This window comes from Oncorhynchus mykiss, chromosome 15 (assembly GCF_013265735.2).
Source record: "Oncorhynchus mykiss isolate Arlee chromosome 15, USDA_OmykA_1.1, whole genome shotgun sequence".
NCBI classification, from domain to species: Eukaryota; Metazoa; Chordata; class Actinopteri; order Salmoniformes; family Salmonidae; genus Oncorhynchus; species Oncorhynchus mykiss.
In genome coordinates, this window is record NC_048579.1 from 9,954,990 (window position 1) to 9,972,485 (window position 17,496).

At 45.6% G+C, this 17,496-nt stretch overlaps 1 protein-coding gene across 3 annotated transcripts in view; it reads left to right on the forward strand.

Moving 5' to 3' along the window:
• LOC110489566 (semaphorin-5A) overlaps positions 1-17,496 on the forward strand; it is a 282,353-nt gene that overhangs the window by 83,891 nt on the left and 180,966 nt on the right. For all 3 annotated transcript variants that reach the window (XR_005036038.1, XM_036943684.1, XM_036943683.1), the window contains exons 3-4: positions 1,560-1,659; positions 11,659-11,704. Coding sequence is in view for 2 of the 3 variants with exons in the window: in XM_036943684.1 (XP_036799579.1) it covers positions 1,560-1,659; positions 11,659-11,704 (146 nt within the window). In the remaining variant the exon portion in view is untranslated. The remainder of the gene's footprint in view (positions 1-1,559; positions 1,660-11,658; positions 11,705-17,496) is intronic.

Sequence of the window (17,496 nt, forward strand, 5' to 3'; positions counted from 1 at the left end):
ACCTTGGATTCAAACAGGCATGAACACACACACACACACACACACACACACACACACACACACACACACACACACACACACACACACACAGAACCTCACCCTCACCCCTCACACACACCATATACAGTATGCATTAGTTCTAGCTACAGTAATGATGAACTAAATGGAGTGTAAGGCGTGTGGTTGAAAGCCCAGGTGGGAAACTGTACTGCTTTACCCTCAAGCTTTTAACCTGACATAATTCACTAAATACTACAGCTGCCTGGAGACATTCTGGACATGGGGTAGATTAGGGCTAATTTTAAGGCTCTCAGAACAGAAATAAGTGCTAAACTGTTTATGTTTCTTAGGGTTGCCTAGTGGTTAGAGTGTTGGACTAGTAACCGGAAGGTTGCAAGTTCAAATCCCCGAGCTGACAAGGTACAAATCTGTCGTTCTGCCCCTGAACAGGCAGTTAACCCACAGTTCCTAGGCCGTCATTGAAAATAGGAATTTGTTCTTAACTGACTTGCCTAGTTTAAAAAAAAAAAATAAAAAAAAAAAAAAATTCTAACAGGAACTTCATTCTAACAGGTTTGAACCTCTTTTCTAAGAGAGGAGACAAAAACAGCACCAGACAACATTAGTGTTTATAAGAGAGGAGACAAAAACAGCACCAGACAACATTAGTGTTTATAAGAGAGGAGACAAAAACAGCACCAGACAACATTAGTGTTCATAAGGGAGGAGACGTAAACAGCACCAGACAACATTAGTGTTCATAAGGGAGGAGACGTAAACAGCACCAGACAACATTAGTGTTCATAAGAGAGGAGACGTAAACAGCACCAGACAACATTAGTGTTCATAAGGGAGGAGACGTAAACAGCACCAGACAACATTAGTGTTCATAAGAGAGGAGACGTAAACAGCACCAGACAACATTAGTGTTCATAAGAGAGGAGACGTAAACAGCACCAGACAACATTAGTGTTCATAAGGGAGGAGACGTAAACAGCACCAGACAACATTAGTGTTCATAAGAGAGGAGACGTAAACAGCACCAGACAACATTAGTGTTCATAAGAGAGGAGACGTAAACAGCACCAGACAACATTAGTGTTCATAAGAGAGGAGACGTAAACAGCACCAGACAACATTAGTGTTCATAAGGGAGGAGACGTAAACAGCACCAGACAACATTAGTGTTCATAAGAGAGGAGACGTAAACAGCACCAGACAACATTAGTGTTCATAAGAGAGGAGACGTAAACAGCACCAGACAACATTAGTGTTCATAAGGGAGGAGACGTAAACAGCACCAGACAACATTAGTGTTCATAAGAGAGGAGACGTAAACAGCACCAGACAACATTAGTGTTTATAAAACAACAGGTGATATCGGACATCATCACAATACCGAACAATACTCACAAAGACAACACAATATAGGCCAACAACACTTTATTACATACTGTGGCTATTGGCTAAGCATTTCTCTTTATCCACCCTCTTCGTTCTGCTCTTTTTTTCTCCGATTTGATTTGCTAATGTGTATCTTTCTCTACTTTGATTGGCAGATATGGAGCCTTGGATCCACAGGTTCCGGGCTGAGGGCACGGTGGATTACTCTCAGCTAACTTTTGACCCCAGCCAGAACGAACTGATAGTCGGAGCCAGGTATTATATTCCCCCCACCCCCCCTCCTTGTCCCCTCTCTCTCTCTCTCGCTTCTTCTCTCTTTCTCTCTCTGGCTTTTTCTCTCGCTATCCCTCTCACTCATGATTGATGACACCTTTTGAAAATCCTCTGATTGAGTAGTGATTTTGTGTGTGTGTGTGTGTGTTTGTGTGTGTGTTTGTGTGTGTGTGTGTGTTTGTGTGTGTGTGTGTGTGTGTATATATGTGTGTGTGTGTGTGTGTGTGTGTGTGTGTGTGTGTGTGTGTGTGTGTGTGTGTGTATCCCAATCCTGCTAATGACCTTGGTTGTCAATATAAGCTATTCTCTCCAGAGTTTAGAAGATAGCTGAGGAAACAGAGAGCTGGAGGACCAAGACAGAGACACAGAGCATGGGGAATAAATTAATGTACTGCAGATGGATTCAAGGAAATGGAGGAGTTGGGAATACTTGCAGGGATTGACAGATAAGAAGAAGATAATTGAGTAAACGTGGAGAGAGGAGAGAGTCTGTGTAAGAGAGAGAGAGAAAGATAGAAAGAGTGAGTTCTGCATGCATGCAAGCAATACTGGGCTAGGTGGGACTTTTACTGGGCTAGATGACACTTTTACTGGGCTAGGTGGAACTTATACTGGGCTAGATGGAACTTTTACTGGGCTAGGTGGAACTTTTACAGGGCTAGGTGGAACTTTTACTGGGCTAGGTGGAACTTTTACTGGGCTAGGTAGAATGTTTACTGGGCTAGATGGAACTTATACTGGGCTAGGTGGAACTTTTGTTCAAGCCACAAATATGTTGAGAACATTTCCAAGGAGAGTGATTACATTTGACCCTGACTATTATAAAACACTAGGAGAGTGATTACATTTGACCCTGACTATTATAAAACACTGGGAGAGTGGAGCATTTATCCTTCCCTCTCAGACACTAGTCTGACCCAGGGGCTAAAGGGTGGTCCTGTCTGTCCCTGGAGTGGTCTGGACTATCCTCGCTTCTCTTTCTCTAGATGAGAGGGCTCAGGCTTAGTGACAGAGATCTAGGATAATCTAGGCTAAGGGGCTAGGGGTTGATTTGAGACTTACTCTGTCAACCTAAATAGGCTCAGTGACAAGGATCTAGAAGAATCTAGGCTAAGGGGCTAGGGGTTGATTTGAGACGTGCTCTGTCAACCAGAATTGACTCAGTGAGAGGGATCTAGAAGAATCTAGGCTAAGGGGCTAGGGGTTGATTTCAGACTTACTCTGTCAACCTACATAGGCTCAGTGAGTGTTTGTGACTAGGGTTTGATTTGGGACAAGACCTACTCTGTCTGGCTGAGAGGGATCGTTGAAGATTGTCCAGGAGTCTAGGGGTTGATTTGGGACAAGACCTACTCTGTCTGGCTGAGAGGGATCGTTGAAGATTGTCCAGGAGTCTAAGGGTTTATTTGGGACAAGGCCTACTCTGTCTGGCTGAGAGGGATAGTTGAAGATTTTCCAGGAGTCTAGGGGTTGATTTGGGACAAGACCTACTCTGTCTGACTGAGAGGGATCGTTGAAGATTGTCCAGGAGTCTTGGGGTTGATTTGGGACAAGACCTACTCTGTCTGGCTGAGAGGGATCGTTGAAGATTGTCCCGGAGTCTAGGGGTTGATTTGGGACAAGGCCTACTCTGTCTGGCTGAGAGGGACCATTGAAGATTGTCCAGGAGTCTAGGGGTTGATTTGGGACAAGGCCTAATCTGTCTGGCTGAGAGGGATTGTTGAAGATTGTCCAGGAGTCTAGGGTTTGATTTGGGACAAGGCCTACTCTGTCTGGCTGAGAGGGATCGTTGAAGATTGTCCTGGAGTCTAGGGTTTGATTTGGGACAAGGCCTACTCTGTCTGGCTGAGAGGGATTGTTAAAGATTTTCCAGGAGTCTAGGGGTTGATTTGGGACAAGGCCTACTCTGTCTGGCTGAGAGGGATCGTTAAAGATTGTCCAGGAGTCTAGGGGTTGATTTGGGACAAGGCCTACTCTGTCTGGCTGAGAGGGACCGTTGAAGATTGTCCAGGAGTCTAGGGGTTGATTTGGGACAAGACCTACTCTGTCTGGCTGAGAGGGATCGTTGAAAATTGTCCAGGAGTCTAGGGTTTGATTTGGGACAAGACCTACTCTGTCTGGCTGAGAGGGATCGTTGAAGATTGTCCAGGAGTCTAGGGCTTGATTTGGGACAAGGACCTACTCTGTCTGACTGAATGGGCTCTATATTCTCTGTGTGTTGGATCAGTCTGACTGGAAGATTCCATGAGTCCAATAAGTCTGTATTTTAGATCCAGTTGGTTTAATATAAGACGTTTAACGTTAGAGGAGTCACATTGAACTGTCTTAGAACGTCCGGTGTCGACGTTACATGATCAAATTAAATGTCTAAACGTTAAATAGAGTTAGACAGAGAGGGTGTGTCTGTGACCCGATGGCCAGAGAGAGTTATAATGGCGGCAGATCGATTGTAGATGTTAATATAGTGTAAAATGGTCTTAGACCACAGCCTGGCCTGTGAAAGGCTGTAGCAGCTCTTTAGAAGATGGATAGGCTTGTGTGTGTGTGTGTGTGTGTGTGTGTGTGTGTGTGTGTGTGTGTGTGTGTGTGTGTGTGTGTGTGTGTGTGTGTGTGTGTCTATAGGTGCTCCTGTCGTGGTTTCAGTGGGAGTATAATATTACAGAATAGATGCCTAGATGATTTACTTTCTTGACATGAATTAAAGGGCAATTCCACCACTTTTCATAATCTCCAGGACCAAACCAGTGTCCACATATGTGAAAACAGCACATTTCTGTATGATCTGTGATCTAAAAAGATTAGAAGAAAGTTCAGAAAAAATCTCTCATAGGGTAGTATTAACAAAATGTTTTTTTAAATAGTCACTTTCAACACCTGCAAGGAGTTTCTAGCCCAACTGAGGGCGTTTTCTTCCTCCCCACGTCACGGCGAACCTCATAGTGTTTGAAAAGGACAGTTTCTAAAATGTTTAAACTTTTGATGATGTCAAGAGACTTGGAGATTCTGTATTAGAAACACTAGCTATATAAAGCAAATCTATTATTGTTATTATTAGTTATATGAATGTGTTTTGCTATTTACAGATGTGGACATTAGTATTGTACTGGAGATAATGAGCATGAGGTTGAAAAGTGGTGAAGAGCTCTTTCATATTTGTAAAACGAATAACTTGCTGAACCCGGTTTGACCTGAACCTGACAGGATTGATTCTCTGACATTCCTGGCCAAAACTGATTAGAAATTAAACATCCTTTCCCGAGTGGCACAGCGGTCTGAGGCACTGCATCACTACAGACCCGGGTTCAATCCCGGCTGTATCACAACTGGTCGTGATCGGGAATCCCATAGTGCAGTGCACAACCAGCGTCGTCCGGGTTTGGGGAGGGTTTGGCTGGGGGAGGGTTTAATTGGCCAATAATGCTCTAGTGACTCCTTGTGGTGGACCAGGCGCCTGCAGGCTGAATTCAGTTGTCAGTTGAACAGTGTTTCCTCTGACACATTGGTACGGCTGGCTTCCAGGTTAAGCAGGCGTGTGTTAAGAAGCACGGCTTGGCAGGGTCATGTTTCAGAGGACGCATGACTCGACCTTTGCCTCTTCCGATCCCGTCGGGGAGATGCAGCGATGAGACAAGATCGTAATCGGGGAGAAAAAAGGGGTGAAAATAAAAAATATGTTTAAAATAAAAAGAAATGAAACAGCCTTAATATTAAACGTCACTCTGCTAAATAATAATATTAATATGAATAATAAATCTGCTATGATGATGAGTCTTGTGCCAGAATGCTGAACTTATACAATCAAACTGAAACCATTGATCGTAGAAGAACAGGCATACTCATTCTACAGACTACTCATTAGCTCATACTGTTTTGTGGAAAGTTTGAAAGACCAGACAGTTTTTTTTTAGTTGGCTTACAATCTAAATGTAACCATTCAAAAGAGCCTAAGGCAAGAGCCTTATTCAAGTGAAGTTTCACCATTGGACTCTCTGATACACACACACACACACACACACACACACATGAATGTGGGCCCACGCACACTCACACAGCCTTAGGTCCTATGGTCTGTTAAAACAAAAATTCGCTCAGGGATGCATTTGTCTCGAGGTGACCCCTAGACACAGATTCAAGATCAGTTTAGTATTTTCCCCACTAACGGTTGAGGTTGGACTTTGGAAAGAGTGAGCTGATCCTACATCTGTGCAGTGGTGTAAAGTACATAAGTAAAAATATTTTAAAGTACTACTTAAGTAGTTTTTGGGGTATCGGTACTTGACTTTACTGTTTATATTTTTGTTGACTAAAATAATGCATGTTTTACTCCATACATTTTCATTGATGCCCAAAAGTATTCGTTACACTTTGAATGCTTAGCAGGACAGGTAAAGTGTCGAATTCACACACTTAAATCCCTAGTCATCCCTACTGCCTCTGATCTGGATGACTCATTAAACACAGAACATCCCTGGTCATCCCTACTGCCTCTGATCTGGCAGACTCACTAAACAGAGAACATCTCTGGTCGTCCCTACTGCCTCTGATCTGGCAGACTCACTAAACAGAGAACATCCCTAGTCATCCCTACTGCCTCTGATCTGGATGACTCATTAAACAGAGAACATCCCTGGTCATCCCTACTGCCTCTGATCTGGAGGACTCATTAAACAGAGAACATCCCTGGTCATCCCTACTGCCTCTGATCTGGAGGACTCACTAAACAGAGAACATCCCTGGTCATCCCTACTGCCTCTGATCTGATGGACTCATTAAACAGAGAACATCCCTGGTCATCCCTGCTGCCTCTGATCTGGAGGACTCACTAAACAGAGAACATCCCTGGTCGTCCCTACTGCCTCTGATCTGGAGGACTCACTAAACAGAGAACATCCCTGGTCATCCCTATTGCCTCTGATCTGGTGGACTCACTAAACAGAGAACATCTCTGGTCGTCCCTACTGCCTCTGATCTGGAGGACTCACTAAACAGAGAACATCCCTGGTCATCCCTACTGCCTCTGATCTGGTGAACTCACTAAACAGAGAACATCCCTGGTCGTCCCTACTGCCTCTGATCTGGTGGACTCACTAAACAGAGAACATCCCTGGTCGTCCCTACTGCCTCTGGTCTGGAGGACTCACTAAACAGAGAACATCCCTGGTCGTCCCTACTGCCTCTGATCTGGTGGACTCATTAAACAGAGAAAATCCCTGGTCATCCCTACTGCCTCTGATCTGATGGACTCACTAAACAGAGAACATCCCTGGTCATCCCTACTGCCTCTGATCTGGAGGACTCACTAAACAGAGAACATCCCTGGTCATCCCTACTGCCTCTGATCTGGAGGACTCACTAAACAGAGAACATCCCTGGTCATCCCTACTGCCTCTGATCTGATGGACTCACTAAACAGAGAACATCCCTGGTCATCACTACTGCCTCTGATCTGGTGGACTCACTAAACAGAGAACATCCCTGGTCATCCCTACTGCCTCTGATCTGATGGACTCACTAAACAGAGAACATCCCTGGTCATCACTACTGCCTCTGATCTGGTGGACTCACTAAACAGAGAACATCCCTGGTCATCCCTACTGCCTCTGATATGGGTGACTCACTAAACAGAGAACATCCCTGGTCATCCCTACTGCCTCTGATCTGGATGACTCATTAAACACAGAACATCCCTGGTCATCCCTACTGCCTCTGATCTGGCAGACTCACTAAACAGAGAACATCCCTAGTCATCCCTACTGCCTCTGATCTGGATGAGTCATTAAACAGAGAACATCCCTGGTCATCCCTACTGCCTCTGATCTGGAGGACTCATTAAACAGAGAACATCCCTGGTCATCCCTACTGCCTCTGATCTGGAGGACTCACTAAACAGAGAACATCCCTGGTCATCCCTACTGCCTCTGATCTGATGGACTCATTAAACAGAGAACATCCCTGGTCATCCCTGCTGCCTCTGATCTGGAGGACTCACTAAACAGAGAACATCCCTGGTCGTCCCTACTGCCTCTGATCTGGTGGACTCACTAAACAGAGAACATCCCTGGTCGTCCCTACTGCCTCTGATCTGGAGGACTCACTAAACAGAGAACATCCCTGGTCGTCCCTACTGCCTCTGATCTGGTGGACTCATTAAACAGAGAAAATCCCTGGTCATCCCTACTGCCTCTGATCTGATGGACTCACTAAACAGAGAACATCCCTGGTCATCCCTACTGCCTCTGATCTGGAGGACTCACTAAACAGAGAACATCCCTGGTCATCCCTACTGCCTCTGATCTGGAGGACTCACTAAACAGAGAACATCCCTGGTCATCCCTACTGCCTCTGATATGGGTGACTCACTAAACAGAGAACATCCCTGGTCATCCCTACTGCCTCTGATCTGGAGGACTCACTAAACAGAGAACATCCCTGGTCATCCCTACTGCCTCTGATCTGGAGGACTCACTAAACAGAGAACATCCCTGGTCATCCCTGCTGCCTCTGATCTGGTGGACTCACTAAACAGAGAACATCCCTGGTCATCCCTACTGTCTCTGATCTGGAGGACTCACTAAACAGAGAACATCCCTGGTCATCCCTACTGCCTCTGATCTGGAGGACTCACTAAACAGAGAACATCCCTGGTCGTCCCTACTGCCTCTGATCTGGAGGACTCACTAAACAGAGAAAATCCCTGGTCATCCCTGCTGCCTCTGATCTGATGGACTCACTAAACAGAGAACATCCCTGGTCATCCCTACTGCCTCTGATCTGGAGGACTCACTAAACAGAGAACATCCCTGGTCATCCCTACTGCCTCTGATCTGGAGGACTCACTAAACAGAGAACATCCCTGGTCATCATTACTGACTCTGATCTGGAGGACTCACTAAACAGAGAACATCCCTGGTCATCCCTACTGCCTCTGATCTGGAGGACTCACTAAACAGAGAACATCCCTGGTCATCCCTACTGCCTCTGATCTGGAGGACTCACTAAACAGAGAACATCCCTGGTCATCCCTACTGCCTCTGATCTGGAGGACTCACTAAACAGAGAACATCCCTGGTCATCCCTACTGCCTCTGGTCTGGAGGACTCACTAAACAGAGAACATCCCTGGTCATCCCTACTGCCTCGGGTCTGGAGGACTCACTAAACAGAGAACATCCCTGGTCATCCCTACTGCCTCTGATCTGATGGACTCACTAAACAGAGAACATCCCTGGTCATCCCTACTGCCTCGGGTCTGGAGGACTCACTAAACAGAGAACATCCCTGGTCATCCCTACTGCCTCTGGTCTGGAGGACTCACTAAACAGAGAACATCCCTGGTCATCATTACTGCCTCTGATCTGGAGGACTCACTAAACAGAGAACATCCCTGGTCATCCCTACTGCCTCTGATCTGGAGGACTCACTAAACAGAGAACATCCCTGGTCATCCCTACTGCCTCTGATCTGGAGGACTCACTAAACAGAGAACATCCCTGGTCATCCCTACTGCCTCTGGTCTGGAGGACTCACTAAACAGAGAACATCCCTGGTCATCCCTACTGCCTCGGGTCTGGAGGACTCACTAAACAGAGAACATCCCTGGTCATCCCTACTGCCTCTGATCTGATGGACTCACTAAACAGAGAACATCCCTGGTCATCCCTACTGCCTCTGGTCTGGAGGACTCACTAAACAGAGAACATCCCTGGTCATCCCTACTGCCTCTGATATGGGTGACTCACTAAACAGAGAACATCCCTGGTCATCCCTACTGCCTCTGATCTGGAGGACTCACTAAACAGAGAACATCCCTGGTCATCCCTACTGCCTCTGATCTGGAGGACTCACTAAACAGAGAACATCCCTGGTCATCCCTGCTGCCTCTGATCTGGTGGACTCACTAAACAGAGAACATCCCTGGTCATCCCTACTGTCTCTGATCTGGAGGACTCACTAAACAGAGAACATCCCTGGTCATCCCTACTTCCTCTGATCTGGAGGACTCACTAAACAGAGAACATCCCTGGTCGTCCCTACTGCCTCTGATCTGGAGGACTCACTAAACAGAGAAAATCCCTGGTCATCCCTGCTGCCTCTGATCTGATGGACTCACTAAACAGAGAACATCCCTGGTCATCCCTACTGCCTCTGATCTGGAGGACTCACTAAACAGAGAACATCCCTGGTCATCCCTACTGCCTCTGATCTGGAGGACTCACTAAACAGAGAACATCCCTGGTCATCATTACTGACTCTGATCTGGAGGACTCACTAAACAGAGAACATCCCTGGTCATCCCTACTGCCTCTGATCTGGAGGACTCACTAAACAGAGAACACCCCTGGTCATCCCTACTGCCTCTGATCTGGAGGACTCACTAAACAGAGAACATCCCTGGTCATCCCTACTGCCTCTGATCTGGAGGACTCACTAAACAGAGAACATCCCTGGTCATCCCTACTGCCTCTGGTCTGGAGGACTCACTAAACAGAGAACATCCCTGGTCATCCCTACTGCCTCGGGTCTGGAGGACTCACTAAACAGAGAACATCCCTGGTCATCCCTACTGCCTCTGATCTGATGGACTCACTAAACAGAGAACATCCCTGGTCATCCCTACTGCCTCGGGTCTGGAGGACTCACTAAACAGAGAACATCCCTGGTCATCCCTACTGCCTCTGGTCTGGAGGACTCACTAAACAGAGAACATCCCTGGTCATCATTACTGCCTCTGATCTGGAGGACTCACTAAACAGAGAACATCCCTGGTCATCCCTACTGCCTCTGATCTGGAGGACTCACTAAACAGAGAACATCCCTGGTCATCCCTACTGCCTCTGATCTGGAGGACTCACTAAACAGAGAACATCCCTGGTCATCCCTACTGCCTCTGGTCTGGAGGACTCACTAAACAGAGAACATCCCTGGTCATCCCTACTGCCTCGGGTCTGGAGGACTCACTAAACAGAGAACATCCCTGGTCATCCCTACTGCCTCTGATCTGATGGACTCACTAAACAGAGAACATCCCTGGTCATCCCTACTGCCTCTGGTCTGGAGGACTCACTAAACAGAGAACATCCCTGGTCATCCCTACTGCCTCGGGTCTGGAGGACTCACTAAACAGAGAACATCCCTGGTCATCCCTACTGCCTCTGGTCTGGAGGACTCACTAAACAGAGAACATCCCTGGTCATCATTACTGCCTCTGATCTGGAGGACTCACTAAACAGAGAACATCCCTGGTCATCCCTACTGCCTCGGGTCTGGAGGACTCACTAAACAGAGAACATCCCTGGTCATCCCTACTGCCTCTGATCTGGAGGACTCACTAAACAGAGAACATCCCTGGTCATCCCTACTACCTCTGATCTGGAGGACTCACTAAACAGAGAACATCCCTGGTCATCCCTACTGTCTCTGATCTGGAGGACTCACTAAACAGAGAACATCCCTGGTCATCCCTACTACCTCTGATCTGGAGGACTCACTAAACAGAGAACATCCCTGGTCATCCCTACTGCCTCTGATCTGGTGGACTCACTAAACAGAGAACATCCCTGGTCATCCCTACTGCCTCTGATCTGGAGGACTCACTAAGTCATTTTCTATTAATACTTTTACTCAAATTTGTACTTTTTCCACCACTGCATCTGTATCTACAGGAAATTTGTAAAGTATGTAATCTTTATTCTGTTCGGTTTAGACTGGATTTCTATTCAAAACCACAAAGATATAACTAGTTTCGACTGGCAGTAATATAGTATGTATGTAGTTACATCTGAACAGGCCCTTTGGAGTGACCCAGAAAGATAGCTGTGATTAATCAAAGGTTTGATGAGGTAGAGGAAATAACCAATATGGGAGTAAAATAACCCAGAGATATTTTTGGAAATGGTCTCCTGTCCACTTCTCTTTTTTCAGATTGTGTCTTTTTAGAGAAGATTATACCTTCATCTCTCCTCCTTGTCTCTTTTCCTTTCAGAAACCACCTGTTCAGACTCAATCTGGAGGACCTCTCGCTGATCCAGGTGAGTCTTTACCAGCATTGCCAGTCCCTCAGCCATTGCTACCCATATGTCCCCCTCTATCTCTCTATCCCTCTATCCCTCTTTCTCTATCTCTCTATCCCTCCCTCTTTCTCTATCTCTCTGTCCCTCCCTCTTTCTCTATCTCTCTATCCCTCCCTCTTTCTATATCTCTCTATCCCTCCCTCTTTCTCCATCTCTCTATCCCTCTTTCTCTATCTCTCTATCCCTCCCTCTTTCTCCATCTCTCTATATCTCTCTATCCCTCCCTCTTTCGCTATCTCTCTATCCCTCCCTCTTTCTCTATCTCTCTATTCCTCCCTCTTTCTCTATCTCTCTATCCCTCCCTCTTTCTCTATCTCTCTATCCCTCCCTCTTTCTCTATCTCTCTATCCCTCCCTCTTTCTCTATCTCTCTATTCCTCCCTCTTTCTCTATCTCTCTATCCCTCCCTCTTTCTCTATCCCTCTATCCCTCCCTCTTTCTCTATCCCTCTATCCCTCCCTCTTTCTCTATCCCTCTATCCCTGCCTCTTTCTCTATCCCTCTATCCTTCTCTCTTTCTCTACCTCTCTATTCCTCCCTCTTTCTCTATCTCTCTATCCTCCCTCGTTCTCTCTCTTTATCCTCTCTCTTTCTCTACCTCTCTATTCCTCCCTCTTTCTCTATCTCTCTATCCTCCCTCATTCTCTCTCTTTATCCTCTCTCTTTCTCTACCTCTCTATTCCTCCCTCTTTCTCTATCCCTCTATCCTTCTCTCTTTCTCTACCTCTCTATTCCTCCCTCTTTCTCTATCTCTCTATCCTCCCACATTCTCTCTCTTTATCCTCTCTCTTTCTCCCTCTTCATCACCTTTCCTATGTATCTTCCTTTAACTCTCATATTCAACTCCCTGCAACTTCCTCACATCTCTCTTTTCTCAGACTCTTTCTTCCTAGTATTATCTCTCTCTTCATTTTTCCTACCTTTAGCCCCCCCCCCCCCCCCCCTTCTCTCTCTTCCCCTCAATGTCTAGCTCACAGTCAGTTTGTTGGAACATCACATCAGGTATAACAAGTCTGGTCTCTTTTAAAAACATTGTTTTTACATTTTTTTTAATCTGTCTACATTAACACAGTAATACAGTAATACTGGAACAGGCCAGCCGTCAGTTGGGCCAATACAAATCTGTCACAAACAATACACAACACCTGTCATAGCAGTTACAGTAATAACAACCCAGGGTACATTTAAAATATTTCACACTGTTATACGCATCATAACAACACCATTATGTCGAGTGCTGTCAGTGAAGCCAAGATAATGATTATTGTGTCAGGAGATCCTAAGGGCTTGATTTGTGCAATAGACTTCATGCAGTTTGTAACGGCTGTCGTGGGAAGAAGGTGAGGACCAATGCGCAGCGTACGTGTTCATCTTTTTAATAAAGTAAACTGAACACTGAATAACAAAACAAAGAAAGAACCGGAACAGTTCTGTCTGGTGTAGACACACAAAGACTGAAAACAACCACCCACAAAACACAATGGAAAACAGGCTACCTAAATATGGTTCTCAATCAGGGACAACGATTGACAGCTGCCTCTGATTGAGAACCATACCAGGCCAAAATAAATAGAAAATCATAGACAAACTAACGTAGACAACCCACCCAACTCAAGCCCTGACCATACTAAAACAAAAGACAAAACAAAGGAACTAAGGTCAGAACGTGACACAGTTGTCCTCTAGAAGAATGGGGTGTGAGAGAACTATCACTAGGCTAAGAGTGGGGTGTGAGAGAACTATCACTAGGCTAAGAGTGGGGTGTGAGAGAACTATCACTAGGCTAAGAGTGGGGTGTGAGAGAACTATCACTAGGCTAAGAGTGGGGTGTGAGAGAACTATCACTAGGCTAAGAATGGGGTGTGAGAGAACTATCACTAGGCTAAGAGTGGGGTGTGAGAGAACTATCACTAGGCTAAGAGTGGGGTGTGAGAGAACTATCACTAGGCTAAGAGTGGGGTGTGAGAGAACTATCACTAGGCTAAGAGTGGGGTGTGAGAGAACTATCACTAGGCTAAGAATGGGGTGTGAGAGAACTATCACTAGGCTAAGAGTGGGGTGTGAGAGAACTATCACTAGGCTAAGCTGGATCAGAGGAGTCTGCCAGTCATCGTAGTCAGTGCTAATGGCCCTATATATCTAACAGTAGTCTTCTCTGTAGTCAGTGTTAATGGCCCTATATATCTAACAGTAGTCTTCTCTGTAGTCAGTGTTAATGGCCCTATATATCTAACAGTAGTCTTTTCTGTAGTCAGTGTTAATGGCCCTATATATCTAACATTAGTCTTCTCTGTAGTCCGTGTTAATGGCCCTATATATCTAACAGTAGTCTTCTCTGTAGTCAGTGTTAATGGCCCTATATATCTAACATTAGTCTTCTCTGTATTCAGTGTTAATGGCCCTATATATCTAACAGTAGTCTTCTCTGTAGTCAGTGTTAATGGCCCTATATATCTAACAGTAGTCTTCTCTGTAGTCAGTGTTAATGGCCCTATATATCTAACAGTAGTCTTCTCTGTAGTCATTTCCATGGCTGAATACTGTATGTTGGTTTATATGCATCTCTTAGAAGGAAATAGAAGGAATGGAGAGGGGAAGAGGTGAAATAATCAGAGAGCGAGAGGGAGAAGGAGGGAGATGGAGCAATGTAGAGTAAGAGAGCGAGAGGGGAAGATAACACTAGACATGAAGGAAAAGAAGGAGAGGGAGGAATAGAGGAATAAGAGATGGGAGATAGAAGACAGTGATAGACAGAGACATGAGAGAAAGACAGAGAGACAGCAAAAGGTAAGGACCCCCCATAGAGAAAGGCAGGGGCCCGTGGGAGTCACTCTTTTGTTGGCGCTCGCTGGGATAGGGCTGGTTAAAAAAATATGTCCCATGTCATCCCTTCTTCTCTCCCCACCACCTCATCCAATCACCTCTTCTCTTATATCTCACTCGTCGCTCCACTAGCACCACTAAATCAGAGTGTAGATCCCTCTATCCCCTCATCCAATCATCCCTCTTCTCTTATATCTCACCCGTCGCTCCACTAGCACCACTAAATCAGAGTGTAGATCCCTCCATCCCCTCATCCAATCATCCCTCTTCTCTTATATCTCACTCGTCGCTCCACTAGCACCACTAAATCAGTGTCGATCCCTCCATCCCCTCATCCAATCACCCCTCTTCTCTTATATCTCACCCGTCGCTCCACTAGCACCATTAAATCAGAGTGTAGATCCCTCCATCCCCTCATCCAATCATCCCTCTTCTCTTATATCTCACCCATCGCTCCACTAGCACCACTAAATCAGTGTTGATCCCTCCATCCCCTCATCCAATCATCCCTCTTCTCTGATATCTCACCCGTCGCTCCACTAGCACCACTAAATCAGAGTGTAGATCCCTCCATCCCCTTTCCACCCCATTTCATCACCATGGTAATCTGGACCTCTAATTCTCACCCACTTTTCTTCTACTCTCCTCATTTTACCATCCTCTGCTTTCCCCCTGACCTCTAACTCCTTTACCCTCCTCTGCTTTCCCCCTGACCTCTAACTCTTTACCCTCCTCTGCTTTCCCCCTGACCTCTAACTCTTTACCCTCCTCTGCTTTCCCCCTGACCTCTAACTCTTTACCCTCCTCTGCTTTCCCCCTGACCTCTAACTCTTTACCCTCCTCTGCTTTCCCCCTGACCTCTAACTCTTTACCCTCCTCTGCTTTCCCCCTGACCTCTAACTCTTTACCCTACTCTGCTTTCCCCCTGACCTCTAACTCTTTACCCTTCTCTGCTTTCTCCCTGACCTCTAACTCTTTACCCTCCTCTGCTTTCCCCCTGATCTCTAACTCTTTACCCTCCTCTGCCTTCCCCCTGACCTCTAACTCTTTACCCTCCTCTGCTTTCCCCCTGACCTCTAACTCTTTACCCTCCTCTGCTTTCCCCCTGACCTCTAACTCTTTACCCTCCTCTGCTTTCCCCCTGACCTCTAACTCTTTACCCTCCTCTGCTTTCCCCCTGACCTCTAACTCTTTACCCTCTCATCTTTTTGGCCCATATTAATTTGTGGTGAGATTTTCAGCCTTGGCATGTCTTATAGATATAGTTGTTGTCTGTCGTTGTGTTTCATATGAAAGATGTCTCCCTGCTGTTGCCTCTCAGCTGCTATTAAGTGCATTACCGATTGATGAAGGTGATTTGCGAAGGGAAACCTGTTTATGAGTAGTACTATTAACAACAAAGAGAGCTGTACCAGAATATTCAGCTTTTTCTTCTTCGTTTTACTTCTCCACATTGAGATGTGTAGAGAAGAGAAAGGAGTTTTACTGTAGAAATGTGTCTTCTTTGGGAAATATCCTACAAACTACACCCACACTTGCCTATTTCATTCGCTACCACCTATCATGGTGCTTTAGTACAGTACATACCCATTGGCATTGGTTAACAGGATTTATCATTGCACTGTGCTGACATGAATAACATAAGTGTGTGTTTTGATGAAAATAAGTACTGAGAGCTATGCTTGTGCCTTGTATGATTTTTGCAATAAAATGAGAGACCGAGTAGAATTACCATTTCATGTGATCCATGCTCAGGCTTAATCCCTAATGTACCAAAACTAAATATTTATGAGCACGTCAAAACAACCAAGGTTATTCTTCGATGTATGAACGAATAATAAACCAGACCTCTAGAAATACTTTCAGCGTTATTGATTAAAACCCCTCTAATTTTCTCTTAAACAAACCATTCATCACTTAAAATTAAACTGGGGGACTCTTGCTAGTGTGTTGTTTGCAGACTCAGAGAGACGTGCCAGTTGCTGTGTCAGCCAGATAAATGCCCTCTGTCTGTCCTGTGGTACTTCAGTAGTGCTCAGCAATTAACCGAAATGTCCTTATTTTTTGGTGGGTTATTAAACAACTAATTGATCATTCGGTTCAATTACTTAACTTCCACTTAGTTCAGTTTTTTTGTGAGCCCAATGTGCCATTTCTCGACAGATAAATCAAATCATTCAAAAGAGACATCAAATCAAGAACTGGGATGTTGGGCTGAAGGGAGTTGTAGTTTCCATTAAGCATATTTTCTACCAAGTTCAGCGCAAAAACGTGGTAACCACTGCACCTGTTTTTTCCAGCTGTTAGGTTAGATACACACAGATGGCACAGACAGCATGTAAATAACACAGCAACAAGTAGAGTACACTGCTCAAAAAAATAAAGGGAACACTTAAACAACACAATGTAACTCCAAGTCAATCACACTTCTGTGAAATCAAACTGTCCACTTGGGAAGCAACACTGATTGACAATAAATTTCACATGCTGTTGTGCAAATGGAATAGACAACAGGTGGAAATTATAGGCAATTAGCAAGACAGCCCCAATAAAGGAGTGGTTTTGCAGGTGGTGACCACAGACCACTTCTCAGTTCCTATGCTTCCTGGCTGATGTTTTGGTCACTTTTGAATGCTGGCGGTGCTTTCACTCTAGTGGTAGCATGAGACGGAGTCTACAACCCACACAAGTGGCTCAGGTAGTGCAGCTCATCCAAGATGGCACATCAATGCGAGCTGTGACAAGAAGGTTTGCTGTGTCTGTCAGCGTAGTGTCCAGAGCATGGAGGCGCTACCAGGAGACAGGCCAGTACATCAGGAGACGTGAAGGAGGCCGTAGGAAGGCAACAACCCAGCAGCAGGACCACTACCTCCGCCTTTGTGCAAGGAGGAGCAGGAGGAGCACTGCCAGAGCCCTGCAAAATGACCTC